Source organism: Echiichthys vipera (assembly GCF_963691815.1).
Source record: "Echiichthys vipera genome assembly, chromosome: 8".
NCBI classification, from domain to species: Eukaryota; Metazoa; Chordata; class Actinopteri; order Perciformes; family Trachinidae; genus Echiichthys; species Echiichthys vipera.
Window position 1 is genome coordinate 2,421,805 of NC_139833.1, and position 22,429 is coordinate 2,444,233.

At 49.4% G+C, this 22,429-nt stretch overlaps 3 protein-coding genes across 4 annotated transcripts; all 3 read right to left on the reverse strand.

The window, feature by feature from the left end:
• Nucleotides 1-583: 583 nt before the first annotated feature.
• LOC310950362 (uncharacterized protein) lies at nt 584-5,298 on the reverse strand. The gene is made up of 7 exons (XM_083918111.1): nt 5,278-5,298; nt 3,796-3,942; nt 3,600-3,710; nt 3,275-3,331; nt 1,830-1,997; nt 1,400-1,516; nt 584-1,171 (listed from the first exon to the last, which is right to left on the reverse strand). Exons 2-7 carry the CDS (start codon nt 3,931-3,933, stop codon nt 1,100-1,102), a joined length of 663 nt encoding a protein of 220 aa, XP_083774237.1. The 5' UTR covers nt 3,934-3,942; nt 5,278-5,298; the 3' UTR covers nt 584-1,099.
• A 3,364-nt stretch (nt 5,299-8,662) lies between these two features.
• Nucleotides 8,663-18,533, reverse strand: LOC310951050 (transmembrane protein 176A-like). 2 transcript variants are annotated; one of them, XM_083919124.1, is made up of 7 exons: nt 18,442-18,533; nt 18,309-18,345; nt 16,722-16,909; nt 15,024-15,143; nt 10,587-10,643; nt 9,630-9,842; nt 8,663-8,936 (listed from the first exon to the last, which is right to left on the reverse strand). In XM_083919124.1, exons 3-7 carry the CDS (start codon nt 16,896-16,898, stop codon nt 8,811-8,813), a joined length of 693 nt encoding a protein of 230 aa, XP_083775250.1. In that variant the 5' UTR covers nt 16,899-16,909; nt 18,309-18,345; nt 18,442-18,533; the 3' UTR covers nt 8,663-8,810. The 2 variants fall into 2 exon arrangements, with proteins under 2 accessions (XP_083775250.1, XP_083775249.1); XM_083919123.1 differs by having other exon boundaries at nt 8,664-8,936; nt 18,313-18,511.
• A 1,530-nt stretch (nt 18,534-20,063) lies between these two features.
• Nucleotides 20,064-22,391, reverse strand: LOC310950082 (1-phosphatidylinositol phosphodiesterase-like; the record flags this gene model as incomplete). Its single annotated transcript, XM_083917745.1, has 2 exons — nt 20,064-20,910; nt 22,345-22,391. 2 exons carry the CDS (start codon nt 22,389-22,391, stop codon nt 20,064-20,066), a joined length of 894 nt encoding a protein of 297 aa, XP_083773871.1.
• Between the last annotated feature and the right edge of the window lie 38 nt (nt 22,392-22,429).

The window sequence follows — 22,429 nt, forward strand, 5'->3', positions numbered from 1 at the left end:
GGTTTGACACACTCGTCACAGAGCTCCAAGATCCACAATCCCAAAATTACAATACCTTTAACAGAACTTCCCGTCTTATAATAAGGCTGGCAACACTTACACGCCCCGTCGGGTCTTTCCAATACACACTCAGTACATTTACAAGACGCTCTTCATTCCTTCCCCCACCTCCCACAGACACCTGCTGATTGTTGACTCTGCCTGGGTCATGATCAAGGCCGTCTCCGTTGGATCAGACTGAGGCACCGAGGTTGTGACGCCGGGCGGGGTGACGACCCAGGCTCACACATACAGTATACATTTATACAGATATGCATCCACCCTCCTCCCCCTCTCCCACGTCTCTGCAGCTTTGTACCCCCCCCAGTGAGACAGACGGGTCCGTGACCAGCGCCGAATATGGCTGCAGGACCGGGTGGCTGCTGTCTACCCTGGGTTACACCCCCCACCCTCACCCCCTCCCTGTTGCTAGTCTTGAGTTTTTCTGTTGTAAGAGTGATTATGTGCTTTTGTTGCTGAGGTGTTTTTTCCTGTTCCCACACTGCACTCCCTCTGGAGTACAGTCTGGGGGTTGCCTTTTTTTCTCTCCTCCCTCTCCTCATGTTATGCTGTAACTTTCTCAATCCAATCCCTGCCTCCTGTCCTGTCTACCCCTCTGTCACATTGTATGTACATGTATGTTTGGACAGGTGGCGCTGCAATTTCGCTGGTACTTGTGACTAGTGACAAATAAAGGGCTTCATCATCATCATCATCATCATCATCATCACAATCAGTGGCGTCTACTTTGTGTCCAGACGTCATCATGCCCAAACACACTTCTACTGTTCTATAAACAGACTGTGTTTATCAGGCGTCTGTCCCCGTCACACGGTGACCTCGGCCTGTTTTTCACTTTCTCAGTCATGTTTTCTTCCACACTCTTTGGACCGTTTTCACCATTTTTCATGTTTTTATTCAAGAGCGTTTGATTAAAAAGATCATTCACCAGCAGTTAGAAAAAAAGCATGAACACACAGACTGGTGGAAACAAAAGTGTCCTTAGAAATATAAAACCATTTTGATTACTTTTAAAAAACAAGTGTAAGACGTATCATAGTCACGGTGTCGCGTCACAAGGGCCGGTCAGGAAGAATTCCTTCAACTGTAGCTGCTGATCATCAACATCAACCTGTTTGCACAGAAAAAAATGACTTTAATGAAGCAAAACAAGCACAAAGTTGAGGATTCTACTATTTACTGAATATATAATGTGCAAATACTGAAAACTGCACCAGGAGAACTGCTGCTTTTATCCCTACTGCAACAACCACAGGCTTTCTGCACCTTTCTGAGTAAACCACCTGTCCTCTGGTTCATGTGGACGTCTGTGCATTTGTCTTCGCGGTTCATACTCTACCTCTTCCTTCTTCCTGCGGACCACGGCCTCGATGCCCAGAGCGGCAACGCTGATGCAGACGCACAGCTGCAGAACAGCCAGGACGATCATAGTGACGTTCATGGCTGTCAACAAACGCTGAAGTAGACGAGACATAAGAAGGAGAAATTTCAGTTGTTGTTGCACTGGGTGACGTGTTCCTCCATCACCCTGAACACACACACACACACACACACACACACACACACACACACACTGAAGCTTAGTCTGAATCAATCCCACATACACCAAATACTCCCTACTACAGCACCTAATGTGTATTAATCCGCAGCTGAAAATAGTCCCCAACAAATGCTCTATTCACTCGTCTTTGAGTAACCTTTTGGGTTTTTTTAGGGGGTGCGTGGACAATAAGAAAAACGTAGCATAAAAGTTTATCATCTATCCTTACCTGGGCAAAGTGCACCACTTTTGGGCAGTTGACATCATAAAAACGCCCATTTCCGTGCCAGTTACACATGTCGGCGGTGGGGGCATCCACCACGTCTCTGACGTACAGCACAAGGCCAACAATGGCGGAGACAGATCCGGCAATGTTCACACACACAGCAAAGCCCACCTGAGAGGACAGAGGCCATCACTCTTTAGACCGCGCTCCACCGCAGACGATGTTTTTACACATTCCCTTCCTTTTTAGACCTTTTCAGAAACAGAGGTTACCTTATTTTCCGCACTATAAGGTGCACCACATTATAAGGCGCATAGAACAGACGCTACAGTCGAGGCTGGGGTTACGTGCTGCACGGGTGGCAGTGAAGGTGAGGGGCCTCAACTGGCCAGACACGGACAGCAGAAGGGGGAGAAGTTCAGCATCCGTGAGGAACTCGGAGTAGAGCCGCTGCTCCTTTGCGTTGAAAGGAGCCAGTTGAGGTGGTTCAGGATCATCTGGTAAGGATGAACCCTGGGCGCCTCCCTAGGGAGGTGTTCCAGGCACGTCCAGCTGGGAGGAGGCCTCGGGGAAGACCCAGGACCAGGTGGAGAGATTAGATCTCCACACTGGCCTGGGAACGCCTCGGGATCCCCCAGTTAGAGCTGGTTAATGTGGCCCGGGAAAGGGAAGTTTGGGGTCCCCTGCTAAAGCTGCTGCCCCTGAGACCTGACCTCGGATAAGCGGATAAAGATGAGATGAGATGAGAAGCTACAAGAACCGTGAACAATGGTGAGGGGAGGTCGTCTTGTTGCTTCCTCCACTTCGGCACCATTGATTGGTTCATGTTCAACTCTCTGGCTGCTGCTCTGTTCCTGTGTTCTGCTGCGTGACTAATGGCCTTGAGTGTAAACTCTGCGTCGTAAGCGTGTCTCTTAACAGGAGCCATTTTGGGCTCTTTACACAAACACACACATGGAAATGAAACGGCACGCTTCACGCAGTCGTATATCTCAACATGCACCGCGCGTTACTTCTTCTACGGGGGAAAATAGAGTCGGCGGCTGCTCACCGTAGTTGGAGACCTGTTGTGGCTCAATATTGGTCCATTTATAAGGAGCACCGGATTATAAGGCGCACTGTTGGCTTTTGAGACATTTGAGGGTTTTTAGGTGCAACTTATAGTGCGGAGAATACGGTAGATCCCAGACATGTGGAATTGATCTTGTGTAGCTCGAAGCTTGTTCAGCGTACTTGCATGGACCTTATTTCTGCTGTTCCCCGAAGACGTACGGGGGACATTTCCTGCCTATTCAGTGTTTGGTGTAACTCCATCACCCTAATGTAATTTCTCCAATGCATGGTATGATTCCACTCTACTCGACTGACTCTCTTTGTCCAGCATGTTCAATTCCCATTCATCATAACATAACGGGGTGCATGTGTGAAAAGGGCTTTTTAAATCTTACCACGTAAAGAGAGTTGAAGCGGCCGGCAAGAACGGACGTGACTCCAGCTATGACGAACTGAAGAGAGGACAGCACAGTGGAATGAATTTAGATTAATAAAACTGTTGTTTTTAAACATATAGGAAAGAAAAAAATATTTCTATAAACCATTTTTCATAAAAACGTAAAGTTAACCAGTAGACGTCTTAAACCTCTGACCATTAAAACCATTGGAAAAATGTAAATGTGTCTGTTTTCATTCCTGCTTTTGTGAGTGTACTCTTTAATAATACAGACATAAATACATGAAGGTGCTCTGAAAATAATATTAACAATATGATTTTACCACAGCGCCCAGCCAGTAAGCAGCTCCCAGGTTGGCCAGATCATCAGGATGTGTCCATATCCGTCCCGGTCCGAGTCCGATATTGAACAGACCCGCCATGATCTGGAGAGTCTGTGAATTTAGAATAAAACCTATTTAATCTTGTTGTCTTATACTTGAACATGCACATGAATGAATACATGTTAATGTCTCTCACCCCAAGAGCTGCGGTGACGCTGGTGTGCATCGGCCCCTCGTGCACTGAGCAGCACTTCGGACTGCAGCGAAGAGCCCTGAGGATCTGACACCGCGGTGGAAACGTGCTCTCACTGTCAGACGACACGGTGACGGACATCTTTCACACCTGCAACACGACGTGGAGGTTTTGAGACGGCAGGTTGGGCCGGTGCAGATACAGTACTTCATCAATCACAACTGCAGCGTTACAGCAGCTGACTGACACATACATGAAGAAATTAATCATAAATAACAAAAGTCTGAACGAGTCCTGACCCCAAGTGAAGGAGTTCAAGTACCTCGGGATCGTGTTCACGAGTGAGGGGACGATGGAGCGTGAGTTTGGCCGGAGAATCGGAGCAGCGGGGGCGGAGCTGCAGTCGCTCTACCGCACCGTTGTGATGAAAAGAGAGCTGAGGAAGACAAAGCTCTGGATCTACCGCTCAGTCCTGGTTCCTACCCTCACCTGTGGTCATGAAAGCTGGGTCAGGACCCAAAGACCCAGGTCCAGGTCAGGACCCAAAGAACCAGGGCCAGGTCCAAGCGTCTGGAATGTGTTTCCTCAGGAGGGGGTCTGGAGTCTCCCTTAGAGAGAGGGGGAGAAGTTCAGCATCCGTGAGGAACTCGGAGTAGAGCCGCTGCTCCTTTGCGTTGAAAGGAGCCAGTTGAGGTGGTTCAGGATCATCTGGTAAGGATGAACCCTGGGCGCCTCCCTAGGGAGGTGTTCCAGGCACGTCCAGCTGGGAGGAGGCCTCGGGGAAGACCCAGGACCAGGTGGAGAGATTAGATCTCCACACTGGCCTGGGAACGCCTCAGGATCCCCCAGTTAGAGCTGGTTAATGTGGCCCGGGAAAGGGAAGTTTGGGGTCCCCTGCTAAAGCTGCTGCCCCCGAGACCCGACCCCGGATAAGAGGCTGAAGATGAGATGAGATGAGCTTATGCATCATTGAAACAGGCGATTCTGCATGAGTGCTTTTACCTTTTGCACTTTAAGTACATTTTGATGCTGTTACTTTTGCACTTTTACTCAAGTAACACTTTAAATGCAGAACTTTAACTTGTAGCAGAGTTTTTCGACAGTGTGGCACTTCTTCATCCACCCCTGTCGACGATCCAGGTGTCCAATAAGATCCTCTCCTGTATGTGAGCCGTGCAAGTCCAGTGTGTGTTACCGTGTATTAATACAGGAAAGGGTGAGTGTCTGCAAACCTGCAACAGTAAACTATAAGTCCTCGGTTTGTGTGGAAGAAATATGTGTTGATGAAAATGTAAGAAAAAGTGGAATCAGGGTGTCGACCAACAACACACATTTAAAACAAGTGTTCGAAATGGAAAGTTGGCTAAAAAAGAGCTGTAACTCTTTTCTTTCTTGCTCTTCTTATGTGAAGTTCAAATTATTATGAAGTGTGTGTGTGTGCGTGTGCGTGTGTGTGTGTGTGTGTGTGTGTGTGTGTGAACTCACCTGGAGCTCGTGGCTGCACACTGTAACTGCTGTAACTGGTGTTCAGCGACCAATTTGGAGTTCAGCAGCAACCAAACCTGATACTTCCTGTCGCTCTTTGATTTCTTCAAAATAAAAGCGTCTTTACCAAAATGATCTCTCACAAAAAACAACAAATAATCACTAGACCTACTTAAGTAGGAACACCACGAGGAAAGAGACCTAAAGGTTCTCTGAGTAACTTTTTACATGGGTCAGGACCCAAAGAACCAGGTCGCAGGTCCAAGCGTCTGAAATGAGGTCCCTCAGGAGGGGCAACTGTCAACAAATACCCTCAGAGTACCTGACATCAAAACTTAAGTAACAACTTTGATTATGATCATTTTCTGGACGTTTAAATTGTTAGGGTCAAATTGACGAAGGATAAAAAGGGTTAGTACAATTTGAGGGTAACAGAAGGGTGAAGTGATCTCGTTTTCTTATGTTAGATGTCGTCTTTGTAGGAATCTACATATGTGTGCTAAGCCTTTCTCAGGTTAGAGCAGGGCTGCCCAACCCTGCTCCTGGAGAGCCACTGTCCTGCATGTTTTAGGTTCCTCTCCGCTCCAACACACCTGAGTCTAATGATTTGCTCGTTATCAAGCAGCTGAAGCTCGTCACATGTTTGAAAATCTTTAGACTCAAGTGTGTAAGAGCAGGGAGAAACCTAAAACATGCAGGACAGTGGCCCTCTAGGAGCCGGCTAGGGCAGCCCTGGGTTAGAGCGACAGTCACTCAAAATGCCCGTGCACGTCCCTGCTCCTGATTGTCACAGTGAAGCGGCTCAGTGGGCACGAAGCCTGCAAAGGAAACTAGGAGGTGACCGTACCAACAACAGTGAATGCTGATCGAGTTCAAACAGGCCTGATGGGAAAGAGAAAGGTAGATTCCCACCAACGCTGTGTGGGAACCTACTTCCTCCTTCGGGGAATTTGATCCCCTGCACCACAAAGGAGTCAAAGCAGGGTGTGTGTGTTGATTTTCGACGTATCTTGTGATGAGGCATTTTACCAAGAAGCAAACTGCAAACTCTCAGCCAGAACACGCATATCACCAACGGCAACAGACAGAAAAACAGGAAGTATCCCGCTCTGTGAACGCAACATTCTTCATAACGGAGAAGTATGAACAAAAACACAAGGCAAAATATTGAGTAGTCACTTCCCTTGATTTGTTCTCATCAGGTGGAAGTCGTCCTCACTGGTTGGTTCAATATTAGCGTAGATTTATGCAGAAAGCCCCTTTGTTAAGTTTGAGGCATCTGGTAACTGTCACCCAAAGTTAATGTGGAAGAAAACATGATTGAGAAAGTGAATAACAGGACGAGGTCACCGTGTGACGGGGACAGACGCCTGACGAAGCACATTCTGTTTAGAGAACAGTAGAAGTGCATTAGAGCACGATGACGTCTGGACACAAAGTAGACGCCACTGATGGTAAATGTACTGAGTGTGTATTGGAAAGACCTGACGGGGCGTGTAAAAGTCGTCAGCACACGGACCTCAGTATGAGAGGGGAAGTTCTGTTCAGAGACACTTGTAACTCTGTGATGAGTGTCAAACCTTGATTTAATAAATTCCCCTCGACAGCTGTGAGACTCTGCTGACTCCTTCTTGTAGACCTTTCTATTTTTATAATACATTGTTCTACAATATTAACTAACCCAATTCTTTCCAACACAAAATGACTAACTGGCATCATTTGGCTCTCTGTAGCTGCTTAAGAGTCATTTATTTGCAGTAAAACTACAAAAAAAAAGTCCTGCGTTCAATGTCTTACTCAAGTAAAAGTACAGACGTAGTATCAGGCCGTGGACGGCAAGCGTACCGCTCCTAGACGCGGTACGGTTGCACTCACAAATTAACTAGACTTTAGCCGTGAAACGTGCTTGGGCAAGGGACGGATGGACGGTGTGAGTGCGCCCTTAAATAACTTGAAATGTAGTGAAGTTGAAGTATCCAATAACAAACATACGAGTGAAGAACCTGATTCACTTTCTAAACATGCTTTAAAGTTGAGTATAACGCAGACAGCAGAAATACAAACAACACAAACGCTTTGATTGTAAGTCATGACTTTATTTTCTAACACGACTTCATATAATAAAACAGCAAACAAAAGCTCTATCAGTCCATCCATGTCACACACACACACACACACACACACACACACGTGCATGAACCTCTCTTTTACCTACAAACACGTTGAACACAAGGCACATATCTGATAGAAAATCACGATTAACAGGAGAGTTTAAATGAACATCATCAGACAGTAAAATGGAGAGCAGCGTATACATTCAGTGCAAGTCATTGTCAAGAAAGTGCAAAACTGTTTAAGCAAGGCTTCGTTGGAAAAGGACCCGGACGTTTGGCAGAGATCGTATGAGCTGAACGAGAGTAGAGCATTGACATTAGAGTAAATGCAGTCAGTGGTATAAATGCACAGGAGTATGGTACCTGCTGACTGAGGGGTTTGCATTAGGCTGTGGGGTCACTGGGGACCTCCTCCAGCAGTGATCTGTACTGTTCCAGGTCCCCTTCACCATCGCCAATCTTCTAAAAAGAGAAAAGCATTAACAGGATTAATCAGTGGTGCAGACATACTCAAGTCGCCCTAGCCTCCACTCAGAACAGTGTTTTCTTGGTTTCTGTCCTCTGAAATGTCTGACACTGACTATCGTGAGGCCTTTCATTATTTAGGACAGACATGAAATGGGGTGAGAGAGAGGAGGAGACATGCAGCAAAGTGCCACAGATCGGAGTCGAACCCGCGGCCGCTGCCTCGAGGCCCTTCCGCCTCTTTACATGGGGCGACTACTCTAACCACTCAACCATCGGCCGCCCCGTAGCTAAACAAATTTTGTCAGTAGAGAGGGGTTTCCTCTACTGAAGGAGAAGATGTCTGTGCACTTCTCGGAGCTCAGAGGGGGCGGCAGTAGCTCGGCTGGAGAATCGTAGGGCCGTCGGCTCGAGTCCCTGTGTGGACCATGAATGAAGCGTGGGCACTGCCGAGGTGCTGCTGAACAAGGCAACGTACCCCCAAGCTGAGCCATTGGCAGCCCCCCCAGTCTGACATCTCTCCATTAATTGCATGTGTATAGCTCCTCCTCCTCCTCCTCCTCCTCCTCCTCCTCCTCCTCCTCCTCCTCCTCCTCCTCCTCCTCCTCCTCCTCCTCCTCCTCCTCCTCCTCCTCCTCCTCCTCCTCCTCCTCCTCCTCCTCCTCCTCCTCCTCCTCCTCCTCCTCCTCCTCCTCCTCCTCCTCCTCCTCCTCCTCCTCCTCCTCCTCCAATGTCACTAGTAAATAAACCAATCTCTGTCTAATATGTGAAACACTAGTTGACGGGGGAACAGCCTGAAACCTGAACCCTGCGGCTCTGAGCAGAGCGTCAGTACGAAGAGTAAACACGCAGGATGCTCAAACTCTAAACTTAGCTGCCGTTTGCTAACGGTAGCTTCACGGGCCGACGTCTAGAACCCTTGAATTTAACAGTAAGATGTCATTTTACAAAACTCTACCTTGTTTCCCTTTCCTGAGCGCTCCGCAGAGCCTTGATCCCCAGGACGGCAGAGCTGACGACGAGGCAGAGCTCCAGGGCTGACAGCACGATCAGAACAGCATTGATGCTTCTCAGAATCATCTGGAGGGACACAGAGGACAGTGAGAACCTTTAACTATGTATGAACACATTTGGTTTATTGATTTATTTGTAAGAAAATTAGTAGAACTTGTTCCTTCTTGTCCAATTTCCATCAGACGTGTAAACTTACTGTGTGCTGTTGCACTGTTCTAATACGTTTGTACTCACACTACCTGGGCCTCGGAGAATGCTTCTTGCTGCCTATACGTCATCACGCCGTAACACGTCACACGCATTGATGACGTCATGGCGATGCGTAGCTTTGTTTCCAGATCTTTCCGTAGACCTCAGAGTTTTTGTGCGTCTTGTCGACTGTTTTTGAATCTTTTCATCGACCAAATCTGCAGTAAACACTCCACCTCCGCATCACACCAACGTGAACCTTTCACCGCCATTGTTTGAAATGTCCGCGCATGGTCCCTCCTTCTTTTTTCTATGTCCCAACAGGCGCACAGGAAATGACCTCAGAACCGCCGTAGGTGTCGTGCTCGTGCTTGTACACGTGCGCATGCTCGTGCTCGTACATGTGCAAACGCGCTTTACTAAAGCCCACTTCTCCCAAACGGGCCGTGGACGGCAAGCTGGCCGCAGTTATGCGCGGAGAGGTTGCACTCACACTGGTCAAACGCACTAGGCTTGACCTGAAAAACCTGTTTAGGCCCGGTGCGGAAGGACAGTGTGAGGTGCACTTACCAGAAGCAGTTCTTTGCCCTCCAAGCATTTCTCCTTCAGGATCTGATCCTCACGAGACAGCGTTGGAGTCGGTCTGTCGTCCCAACCGCCGTCATAATCGCCGCGGTGACACATCCACCAGAGCCATATGTTTGCCAGATTGATGCTGTAGAGGACGATGGCTGCAATGGCAAAACCAACTCCTGCCAGGTTCAGGATCACGTTAACGATGACCTAAAGTAAAAGACGCAGAAGAACACCAGGCAATAAACACTCGTGGCATTTAATGGGAACAGCTGGGCGGCTCTGATTGTCAGGTTTCAGGTACCGTGAATAAAGCAACAGTATCCTCCATTTTATTTGTCTTCAAATAAAACAAGAAAACAACTGAAAGAAGTCAGTTTTAATGTACCGTATTGTCCGCACTATAAGTTGCACCTAAAAACCTTCAAATGTCTCAAAAGCCGACAGTGCGCCTTATAACCCGGTGCTCCTTATATCTGCACCAATATTGAGCCACAACAGGTCTCCAACTTCGGTGAGCAGCCGCCGACTCTATTTTCCCCCGTAGAAGAAGTAACGCGCGGTGCATGTTGAGATATACGACTGCGTGAAGCGTGCCGTTTCATTTCCATGTGTGTGTTTGTGTAAAGAGCCCAAAATGGCTCCTGTTAAGAGACACGCTTACGACGCAGAGTTTACACTCAAGGCCATTAGTCACGCAGGAGAACACGGGAATAGAGCAGCAGCCAGAGAGTTGAACATGAACCAATCAATGGTGCCGAAGTGGAGGAAACAACAAGACGACCTCCCCTGACTGTTGTGTTGACGTTCCCTTTAACGCAGCTCCATCTAATGGATGCAGAACGTAACCCCAGCCTCCACTGTAGCGTCTGTTCTATGCGCCTTATAATGTGGTGCACCTTAAAGTGCGGAAAATACGGAAACATGAATACGTTATAAAGCTGAACTACTCACCAGACATGGACTGGGGCACTTTTCAGACAAAATGCCGAGGATGCCAAACACAATGAACTAGAGAAAAGACAAAAAACAGAATCTTTAAAACTGCTTCTTCCACACAAACACCACTATTCATACATGTCATGTGTAGCAGTGACGTGCAGTCAGGGGAGGCGGGTGGGGCCGTGCCTCCGCTGACGTCATGAGAGGAAAAAGAAACGAAATAATAAAATAAGTATTAATATTTGTCCTCTGGACTATGATTTTGGTGTGGTCCATCCTATTGGTCTTAAAATTCTGTGTTTCCTGCTGAAATAAACGGAGTCTCTCCGGAGACGAGAGGTGAGGCACGGACAGACGAGAGGTGAGGCACGGACAGACGAGAGGTGAGGCACGGACAGACGCGAGGTGAGGCACGGACAGACGAGAGGTGAGGCACGGACAGCCGAGAGGTGAGGCACGGACAGACCAGAGGTGAGGCACGGACAGACCAGAGGTGAGGCACGGACAGACGAGAGGTGAGGCACGGACAGCCGAGAGGTGATGCACGGACAGACCAGAGGTGAGGCACGGACAGCCGAGAGGTGAGGCACGGACAGCCGAGAGGTGAGGCACGGACAGACCAGAGGTGAGGCACGGACAGACCAGAGGTGAGGCACGGACAGACCAGAGGTGAGGCACAGACAGACGAGAGGTGAGGCACGGACAGCCGAGAGGTGAGGCACGGACAGACGAGAGGTGAGGCACGGACAGACGAGAGGTGAGGCACGGACAGCCGAGAGGTGATGCACGGACAGACCAGAGGAGAGGCACGGACGGACGGTCGAGAGGTGAGGCACGGACAGCCGAGAGGTGAGGCACGGACAGCCGAGAGGTGAGGCACGGACAGCCGAGAGGTGAGGCACGGACGGACGAGAGGTGAGGCACGGACGGACGAGAGGTGAGGCACGGACGGACAGCCGAGAGGTGAGGCACGGACAGCCGAGAGGTGAGGCACGGACAGCCGAGAGGTGAGGCACGGACAGCCGAGAGGTGAGGCACGGACGGACGAGAGGTGAGGCACGGACAGACGAGAGGTGAGGCACGGACAGCCGAGAGGTGAGGCACGGACAGCCGAGAGGTGAGGCACGGACGGACGAGAGGTGAGGCACGGACGGACGAGAGGTGAGGCACGGACGGACAGCCGAGAGGTGAGGCACGGACAGCCGAGAGGTGAGGCACGGACAGCCGAGAGGTGAGGCACGGACGGACGAGAGGTGAGGCACGGACAGACGAGAGGTGAGGCACGGACAGACGAGAGGTGAGGCACGGACAGACGAGAGGTGAGGCACGGACAGACGCGAGGTGAGGCACGGACAGACGAGAGGTGACGCACGGACAGCCGAGAGGTGAGGCACGGACAGACCAGAGGTGAGGCACGGACAGACCAGAGGTGAGGCACGGACAGACCAGAGGTGAGGCACGGACAGACCAGAGGGGAGGCACAGACAGACGAGAGGTGAGGCACGGACAGACCAGAGGTGAGGCACGGACAGCCGAGAGGTGAGGCACGGACAGCCGAGAGGTGAGGCACGGACAGACCAGAGGTGAGGCACGGACAGACCAGAGGTGAGGCACGGACAGACCAGAGGTGAGGCACAGACAGACGAGAGGTGAGGCACGGACAGCCGAGAGGTGAGGCACGGACAGACGAGAGGTGAGGCACGGACAGACGAGAGGTGATGCACGGACAGACCAGAGGTGAGGCACGGACAGCCGAGAGGTGAGGCACGGACGGACGAGAGGTGAGGCACGGACGGACGAGAGGTGAGGCACGGACGGACGAGAGGTGAGGCACGGACGGACGAGAGGTGAGGCACGGACAGCCGAGAGGTGAGGCACGGACGGACAGTCGAGAGGTGAGGCACGGACAGCCGAGAGGTGAGGCACGGACAGCCGAGAGGTGAGGCACGGACGGACGAGAGGTGAGGCACGGACGGACGAGAGGTGAGGCACGGACGGACGAGAGGTGAGGCACGGACGGACAGCCGAGAGGTGAGGCACGGACAGCCGAGAGGTGAGGCACGGACAGCCGAGAGGTGAGGCACGGACGGACGAGAGGTGAGGCACGGACGGACGAGAGGTGAGGCACGGACGGACCAGAGGTGAGGCACGGACAGCCGAGAGGTGAGGCACGGACAGACCAGAGGTGAGGCACGGACAGACCAGAGGGGAGGCACGGACAGCCGTGAGGTGAGGCACGGACAGCCGTGAGGTGAGGCACGGACAGACCAGAGGTGAGGCACGGACAGACGAGAGGTGAGGCACGGACAGACGAGAGGTGAGGCACGGACAGACGAGAGGTGAGGCACGGACAGACGAGAGGTGAGGCCCCGACAGACGAGAGGTGAGGCACGGACAGACGAGAGGTGAGGCACGGACAGACGAGAGGTGAGGCACGGACAGACGCGAGGTGAGGCACGGACAGACGAGAGGTGAGGCACGGACAGCCGAGAGGTGAGGCACGGACAGACCAGAGGTGAGGCACGGACAGACCAGAGGTGAGGCACGGACAGACCAGAGGTGAGGCACGGACAGACCAGAGGTGAGGCACAGACAGACGAGAGGTGAGGCACGGACAGCCGAGAGGTGATGCACGGACAGACCAGAGGTGAGGCACGGACAGCCGAGAGGTGAGGCACGGACAGCCGAGAGGTGAGGCACGGACAGACCAGAGGTGAGGCACGGACAGACCAGAGGTGAGGCACGGACAGACCAGAGGTGAGGCACGGACAGACCAGAGGTGAGGCACGGACAGACGAGAGGTGAGGCACGGACAGCCGAGAGGTGAGGCACGGACAGACGAGAGGTGAGGCACGGACAGCCGAGAGGTGATGCACGGACAGACCAGAGGTGAGGCACGGACAGCCGAGAGGTGAGGCACGGACGGACGAGAGGTGAGGCACGGACGGACGAGAGGTGAGGCACGGACGGACGAGAGGTGAGGCACGGACGGACGAGAGGTGAGGCACGGACGGCCGAGAGGTGAGGCACGGACGGCCGAGAGGTGAGGCACGGACGGACGAGAGGTGAGGCACGGACGGACGAGAGGTGAGGCACGGACAACCGAGAGGTGAGGCACGGACAACCGAGAGGTGAGGCACGGACAGACCAGAGGTGAGGCACGGACAGACCAGAGGTGAGGCACGGACAGACCAGAGGTGAGGCACGGACAGACGAGAGGGGAGGCACGGACAGACCAGAGGTGAGGCACGGACAGACCAGAGGTGAGGCACGGACAGACCAGAGGTGAGGCACGGACAGCCGAGAGGTGAGGCACGGACAGACCAGAGGTGAGGCACGGACAGACCAGAGGGGAGGCACGGACAGACCAGAGGTGAGGCACGGACAGCCGAGAGGTGAGGCACGGACAGACCAGAGGTGAGGCACGGACAGACCAGAGGTGAGGCACGGACAGACCAGAGGTGAGGCACAGACAGACGAGAGGTGAGGCACGGACAGCCGAGAGGTGATGCACGGACAGACCAGAGGTGAGGCACGGACAGCCGAGAGGTGAGGCACGGACAGCCGAGAGGTGAGGCACGGACAGACCAGAGGTGAGGCACGGACAGACCAGAGGTGAGGCACAGACAGACGAGAGGTGAGGCACGGACAGCCGAGAGGTGAGGCACGGACAGACGAGAGGTGAGGCACGGACAGACGAGAGGTGAGGCACGGACAGCCGAGAGGTGATGCACGGACAGACCAGAGGTGAGGCACGGACAGCCGAGAGGTGAGGCACGGACGGACGAGAGGTGAGGCACGGACGGACGAGAGGTGAGGCACGGACGGACGAGAGGTGAGGCACGGACGGACGAGAGGTGAGGCACGGACGGACGAGAGGTGAGGCACGGACGGCCGAGAGGTGAGGCACGGACAGCCGAGAGGTGAGGCACGGACAGACCAGAGGTGAGGCACGGACAGACCAGAGGGGAGGCACGGACAACCGAGAGGTGAGGCACGGACAGACCAGAGGTGAGGCACAGACAGACGAGAGGTGAGGCACGGACAGACCAGAGGTGAGGCACGGACAGATGAGAGGTGAGGCACGGACAGACGAGAGGTGAGGCACGGACAGACGAGAGGTGAGGCACGGACAGCCGAGAGGTGAGGCACGGACAGACCAGAGGTGAGGCACGGACAGACGAGAGGTGAGGCACGGACAGACGAGAGGTGAGGCACGGACAGACGAGAGGTGAGGCCCCGACAGACGAGAGGTGAGGCACGGACAGACGAGAGGTGAGGCACGGACAGACGAGAGGTGAGGCACGGACAGACGAGAGGTGAGGCACGGACAGACGAGAGGTGAGGCACGGATAGACGAGAGGTGAGGCTATATAGAATGCATTACATATGCAATACATATTAATCCATTATGACACAAAAGAACAAAGATGATATCAGCCTGCTTACCAGTATTCCCAGCCAAACAGGAAACCAGGTTTCATCCATTTGCCACCAAGAGCCGCTGCGCGCGCATAAGAGGATCGCTCCGAGGCCGATGTTGAGCAGGCCGACCATAATGTGCAGAGCCTGCGGAGGAGGAAACACAAAATGAACAACAAATGTCTGAACTACATGGTGACGAGAGTGAGCAGAACACACTTTTATATTCGACCACTTTCTGTGTCTCATCTCATCTTCAGCCTCTTATCCGGGGTCGGGTCTCGGGGGCAGCAGCTCCAGCAGGGGACCCCAAACTTCCCTTTCCAGGGCCACATTAACCAGCTCTAACTGGGGGATCCTGAGGCGTTCCCAGGCCAGTGTGGAGATCTAATCTCTCCACCTGGTCCTGGGTCTTCCCCGAGGCCTCCTCCCAGCTGGACGTGCCTGGAACACCTCCCTAGGGAGGCGCCCAGGGTTCATCCTTACCAGATGATCCTGAACCACCTCAACTGGCTCCTTTCAACGCAAAGGAGCAGCGGCTCTACTCCGAGTTCCTCACGGATGCTGAACTTCTCCCCCTCTCTCTAAGGGAGACTCCAGCCCCCCTCCTGAGGACACACATTTTGGCCCAAACTGCCGCTGTGGTTCAGGTTTGATTCTTTGGGCCGATCACAGCGAACCCTTTCAGTCCCTCCGAGTTCCTTAATTACGTCTTCTAACACCCTCATGAATAATTATTAGCCTTTGTTTGCTTTGTTGTTTTTTTCAAAATGTCCAAAATCTAATGAATGTCGCAAGCTCTTTCAAAATAAAAGCCCCTTCCACATAACCAAATAAATAAAATCAAAGGAGCAGAGGCAGAAGCAGATCTCATGTTCTGTATTCAGCGTTTGAACGCGTCAGTCTCACCCAACATTTAGTGCAAGTTCTGCAAACATCACGTCCTCATTCATCACAACAGGCTTCTGCACGATTGTCCCGCTGCACGTTTACATCAGTCGGCTTGTTGCCAATTAAAAATACACAAGTGAACATGGAAACAGAGAGACATGGCGTTCATTACAATAATGAGTCATCGTCATAAATGCAAAAGTAGATATTTGACAGAAATACTTGGCAACGGATGTTTAAAGCTGTATCAACTCTGAGCAAACCGATTAACCTTCACGTCCCTCCAGAGTCTTTTATTCTATTCAAAGACCAAATTCTCTTCTGTTACTGTGATGATTTGTTTCACTCTGCATGAGTTAAAGCAGCTGCGGTGACCTCTGAACCGTGACCTCTGTGGTGCAAAGGTGAGGATCCATATTCATACAGAATAAATCTATAAATATAAATGTTTATGGAGCAGAGAGATGTCTCTAGTAAATCCAAAAGTTGTTATTTGCAACGGTTGTTTAAAGCTGTATCAACTCTGAGCAAACCAGCATTTATAGTTGGTTTACAGTCAGCACTGCTTTATTTTGCGTTATTAAAAGTTATTATGAGTGAAAATCACAAGTGAACATAATAATGTAGACCAGGTCCAGCAGGGGACCCCAAACTTCCCTTCAAAATGCACGTTTGTGATTACGACGATAACGTTTGCAGCTTTTTGGCAGAGATCAACACAAAAGTTGGTCTTTTATTGAATTTTCCCACAAAAACAAATGATTTACTCACAAGTTGAATTCAGAATCGAGTTCACGAGGTGAAGAGAAAACGTATAAAAAGGTCGTAACTCACCCCCAGGACTGACTGAGAAGATCCCTGGATCCTCCTCAGGGGCTGAGACACGGAGCAGCACACGGGGCTGTAGCAGAGGCTTTTGAGGATTTGGCAAAGTGGAGGACAAACGCTTTGGGGGTCAGAGGTCAAAGTCAACACGGTGACCCCATCCGCCTTGGTCATGCTCACGGACATCCTGCCGGTTTCTTGAGGGTGACAGACACAAAAGAGTAAAGAAGCTTTAAATCAGCTCATGGTTGATGCGGCCGATTAAAGGGCCAGTACGCCCCTAAAGGCCAAAATAAATAAAATAAGTATAAATAAAAAATAATTATTAATTAAAATGTAGACGACACGTATGGAAAAAAAAAATAAATAAATGAGAAGTTAGATGGAGTAAAGAACATTCACAGGCCTAGCTGGAGTAAACACACATAAAATAATTATAAATAAAAAATAATTATAAATAAAAAATAACTCGTACATAAAATGTAGACGACACGTAGATGGTGTAAACATTTTAAATTAATAAAATTATGAATAAAAAATAATTATAAATAAAATAATTATAAATAGACAATAATTATAATAAAAAATAACTTGTTAATAAAATGTAGACGACACAAATGGAAAAAATTAAATAAATGAGAAATTACATGGAGTAAACATACTGTAAATAAATAAAATAATTATAAATAAAATAATTATAAGAAAAAATAACTTAATAAGAAAGAACTTGTAAATTAAAATGTAGACGACACGTATGGAAATAAATTAAATAATTATTTAATTAAAAAATAATTATAAATAAAATAACTCATAAATAAAATGTAGACGACACGTATGGAAATAAATTAAATAATTATTTAATTAAAAAATAATTATAAATAAAATAACTCATAAATAAAATGTAGACGACACGTACGGAAAAAATAAATAAATGAGCATCGGTAACCATGGTAACCATCCTACAGCCAGCTTGATTAGTTTAACATAATCTACAGGTTAGTAAATGTTTTTATTAATATATATATTTATTTTAGAACATAAGATAAAAGTCTGGAAACATTAGAAACATTTTTCAAAACTTATTCAAACCTGGAAATTACAAATTAATTCAAATTAAATCAAATTAAATCCGTTACTTTTCCATAACGCGTAGGATTAACCTGGTCAAACCCAAATAATTTAATAAAAACAAACATTTACCAGAAAAATAGTTATATTATATGAGTTATAATTATAATATAGTCGAATAAAACAATAGTTATTATTATTTTAAACTGTCTAAGGAGCAAAGAAGAAGCCCGGCGCCATCTTGGATTTCCACATGATGTGATTTTACCACAAATCTCGCGCTCGTCCTTCTTTAAAGTCCTGTTTCCTTTGTTTAAAACCTGCCTGACCAACATGTGTTCAACCCCGATGAGTTATCAGCATGTTCACACATCCTCCGGTCGCTTTAAGCTCTAAACAATCATCCATTAACACCCTTAAATGCATGTTTCCTTCCATAACACAGAGCCAATCACTGCAACATGTGGATTTGCTAAACATTGAATTACTTCCGTAAACAAAGTGACTTCAAAGGAACAGAGACAGGACTTACCTGTGTGTGTGTGTGTGTCCTGTGTGTGTGTCCTGTGTGTGTGTGTGTGTGTGTGTGTGTGTGTGTGTGTGTGTGTGTGTGTGTGTGTGTGTGTGTGTGTGTGTGTGTGTGTGTGTGTGTGTGTGTGTGTGTGTGTGTGTGTGTGTGTGTCTAAATAAACAGCTGGAGCTGCACCGGACACGGTCCTGTTGTTGTTGTTGTTTGCAGGAAATGGAAAGTGTTCCCAGAAGTCCCTCCCCTCCCCTGGAACCATAAACCATGAAACAACTTAACCCTTTGCTGATCCTGCAGCTGAACTCAAAGACAGACTTAATGTGAAGACTCTGCATGTTTTTATTTATTTATTTTTTTAAATATGCACTGTTTTTAAGACCTGAATTAAAGAACAGTGTCAGTGTCATGCAGGGCTGCAGCCACAAATGAGCCCAGTACAACCAAGATTATTTATTTTAACTTAACTTTTAACTGTTTAATTATAGATTCTGCACTTTTGATCTTGCTTCATGGTTTTCTAAATGCAGTTTCCAATATTTTTCCAAAGGGAGATACATTTGATTTAAACAGTATAGCCCAGGGAAACTCAGTTTAAGGTTTTTAAATGCCGGATGAGTGTGAGTGAGTGTGTGAGTGAGTGAGTGAGTGACAGACGGAAAGGGAGGAGGAGAGGATGATGGGAGTATGGAAATGACCCCCACCACAAAAAAAGAATTGGACTTCATGTCAGCGCCTGACGCCCGCCGCTGTCTGGACGGAGTAAACAGAAAAGTAGTGAGGGATGACAAGAGAGAGTGTGTGTGTGTGTGTGTGTGTGTGTGTGTGTGTGTGTGTGTGTGTGAGATAAAGTGAGTGACAGGGTGACAGGGTGACAGGCCCGCCGGTGATGAGGATGTGGTCAAAAAACCCAAAGTCGACAAGTCGGCGTTGGATTTTAAACTCTTCCCTCTAAACTCTGAGTCACCTGTTCTCTCCTTAATTGCATGTACATAGGTCCTGTCTGTGCATGTGTGTGTATTTCGGGCCTGTGTGTGTAACATGATTAATAATAAGAGTGAAAAAAATTCAATTTCCCCGTTGCGGGATAAATAAAGTTCTTCTTCTAACAGCAGCCATTCGGCCTCGCTGCACAGCAAGGACTTTCACTTGTGATACATTGTGCTGATAATGCTTCTGTACTTTTACTGAAGTAAGGTTTTGAATGTGCTTCTTTTACTTTTAAAGGAGTTTTGCATGTTTTATTACTTTAAAATAATAGATTTGAGACTCCTTTTCTGGGTCTTCCCCGAGGCCTCCTCCCAGCTGGACGTGCCTGGAACACCTCCCTAGGGAGGCGCCCAGGGGGCATCCTTACTAGATGCCCGAACCACCTCAACTGGCTCCTTTCAACGCTAACGCCTCGGGATCCCCCAGTTAGAGCTGGTTAATGTGGCCCGGGAAAGGGAAGTTTGGGGTCCCCTGCTAAAGCTGCTGCCCCCACGACCCGACCCCGGATAAGCGGATGAAGATGAGATGAGATTTGAGACTGTTTTATAAGGAGCACATTGAGGCAGCATTAAGCTACAAAGAAGGTCACTGAGCGACACTGAGGCAATACAATAGTATTTATTTTTGTCATGTTATGTGGTCACAAAATCTCATTGCTTCCAAAATGACAAAGTTGAGGATACAACAAAGATGCGCAGAGTATCAGTTTTCAGATCACATTTAGATTTCACCTCGGTTCATCAGACTCCGACTCACACACACCGTTTTAATCACCACCAGTTTAAATTGATAATAGTTTGAATGAGGTCGAAGCCGGGGAAGTCCGTGGCAACGATACCGAAGCACGGTCTGGGCTGGTTGGGGTAAAACTGTCTCAGGTATTGATTGAGCCACGGGTTTACCTTTTCAGCCACTCTCTTCGGAGTCAGGAACATTCCCCAGAAAGTACCGAAGCCGGTGCCGCTACTGTAAGTCAGAACCGCGTTATCCCCTCCACAGGCTTCAGTGGCTTGGTTCAGCTGCTTCATTAGTCTGTTGTCTTTATCTTTAACGTTGCTGACCTTGGCGTTGCCTTTGCCGTCTGTATCTACGAGGGGAACCCCCAGTGTGAAGGTGCTCTTCTGCAGAAAGACTATCTTCCCCCTGACCTGACCCATATTTGGCATCCCAGACTGCACCCAGACATGCTGGTCGTCGCCGATCAGACTCTGCACCATCTCATTGACAGTCTTCTTCTCGAAAGACTCCGGTTGGACTCTGACGAGCACAGCCTCGGTCTTAAACTCGGACAGGAAGGCGCGGACAGTGTCTAGGACGTCCTTGAAAGTGCTGTGCTGGTACATGACTCCGTGCATGACGTAGAGGGTGTCACCAAGTCCAAACACTTTGAGATCCAGGAAGCGGACGCCGGCCCGGAGCTGATCCTTCAGGGACAAGGCCTGGCATTCGGACTCTGGACCTCCGTACAGGGCCATGCTGTTATGAGTACCGGGGAGGGTGATGAGAGAAAGAGTGCGGAAATTCTCGATGCCCGCCATCCATGGAATATTGTAGGACCCGGGGAGGATGAGGTTTCCATCGTCGCTGAAGAACACGTCCTTCCCACGGCAGAAAACACTGATGAGCAAGAACAAGGTTTTGTGATGTTAAAAATACTTTAATGTCTATTTTTGTATTTGACTGCAAAATGTTGGAATAACTGTACATAAAGTCATCTCACATCTACTCCAATTGCCTTAACATATACACGAACCTTACTTGGTGTGTGTGTGTGTGTGTGTGTGTGTGTGTGTGTGTGTACAGCTGATTTGTGCAGAGTTGTTTTGCAGGTAGGAGAAATCAGATAAGCGTGACTGCTGATGTGTCACCGAAGAGGTTTATCTGTGCAAAAACAGAAGCTGCTCATCTGTTTAAAGACAGATTAGCAACAACTTGAAGTAACAAGTAGCTCTTGAAGGCAACATTATAATAAAACAAAGGCACCTAAACGTCTCAAACGTCACAAACTTGTCTCATCTCATCTTCAGCCTCTTATCCGGGGTCGGGTCTCGGGGGCAGCAGCTTTAGCAGGGGACCCCAAACTTCCCTTTCCCGGGCCACATTAACCAGCTCTAACTGGGGGATCCTGAGGCGTTCCCAGGCCAGTGTGGAGATCTAATCTCTCCACCTGGTCCTGGGTCTTCCCCGAGGCCTCCTCCCAGCTGGACGTGCCTGGAACACCTCCCTAGGGAGGCGCCCAGGGTTCATCCTTACCAGATGATCCTGAACCACCTCAACTGGCTCCTTTCAACGCAAAGGAGCAGCGGCTCTACTCCGAGTTCCTCACGGATGCTGAACTTCTCCCCCTCTCTCTAAGGGAGACTCCAGCCCCCCTCCTGAGGAAACACATTTCACACGCTTGGACCTGGACCTGGTTCTTTGGGTCCTGACCCAGCTTTCATGACCACAGGTGAGGGTAGGAACCAGGACTGAGCGGTAGATCCAGAGCTTTGTCTTCCTCAGCTCTCTCTTCGTCACAACGGTGCGGTAGAGCGACTGCAGCTCCGCCCCCGCTGCTCCGATTCTCCGGCCAAACTCACGCTCCATCGTCCCCTCACTCGTGAACATGATCCCGAGGTACTTGAACAAACTTGTATTATATATTAAACGTATCGGTTCTTATCGCACTGAGGACAAATGCACAGCGTGTCCTCTAAGCTGTGATAGTGGGGACCTCCTACAGCAGGGGGTGGTTTGTACAAATTTGGGTCGTCAGTGCTCTGAAAAGAAAAACATACACTTACACAACAACTTACAGCGTGTGAAGAGTTGCAGTTGTGTGTCCCCTCACCCTTACAGCTGTAACTCATATTGTAACTAGGGACCAACGAAAGGAAATAAAGAGAAAGGGCTCGGCAGAGTGTGTTTCAGAGCGGTAGGAGATTGTACCTGAACGCATCTCTGTCCCTTCTCCTTGCAAGTAGAACATAAAACTGTTGTCTTTCTCTGTTTTGTTGTGTTCTGGATGTTTTAGGTTGTTTGAACCTGACACAAAACCGTACTTATACTCACGTGACAGACAGCAAAACGGCGTGGAAAAGGAGACGCTTGGGATTCATTCTTGCAGAACGTCGAGCAATCTGGAAAATAATGGGTA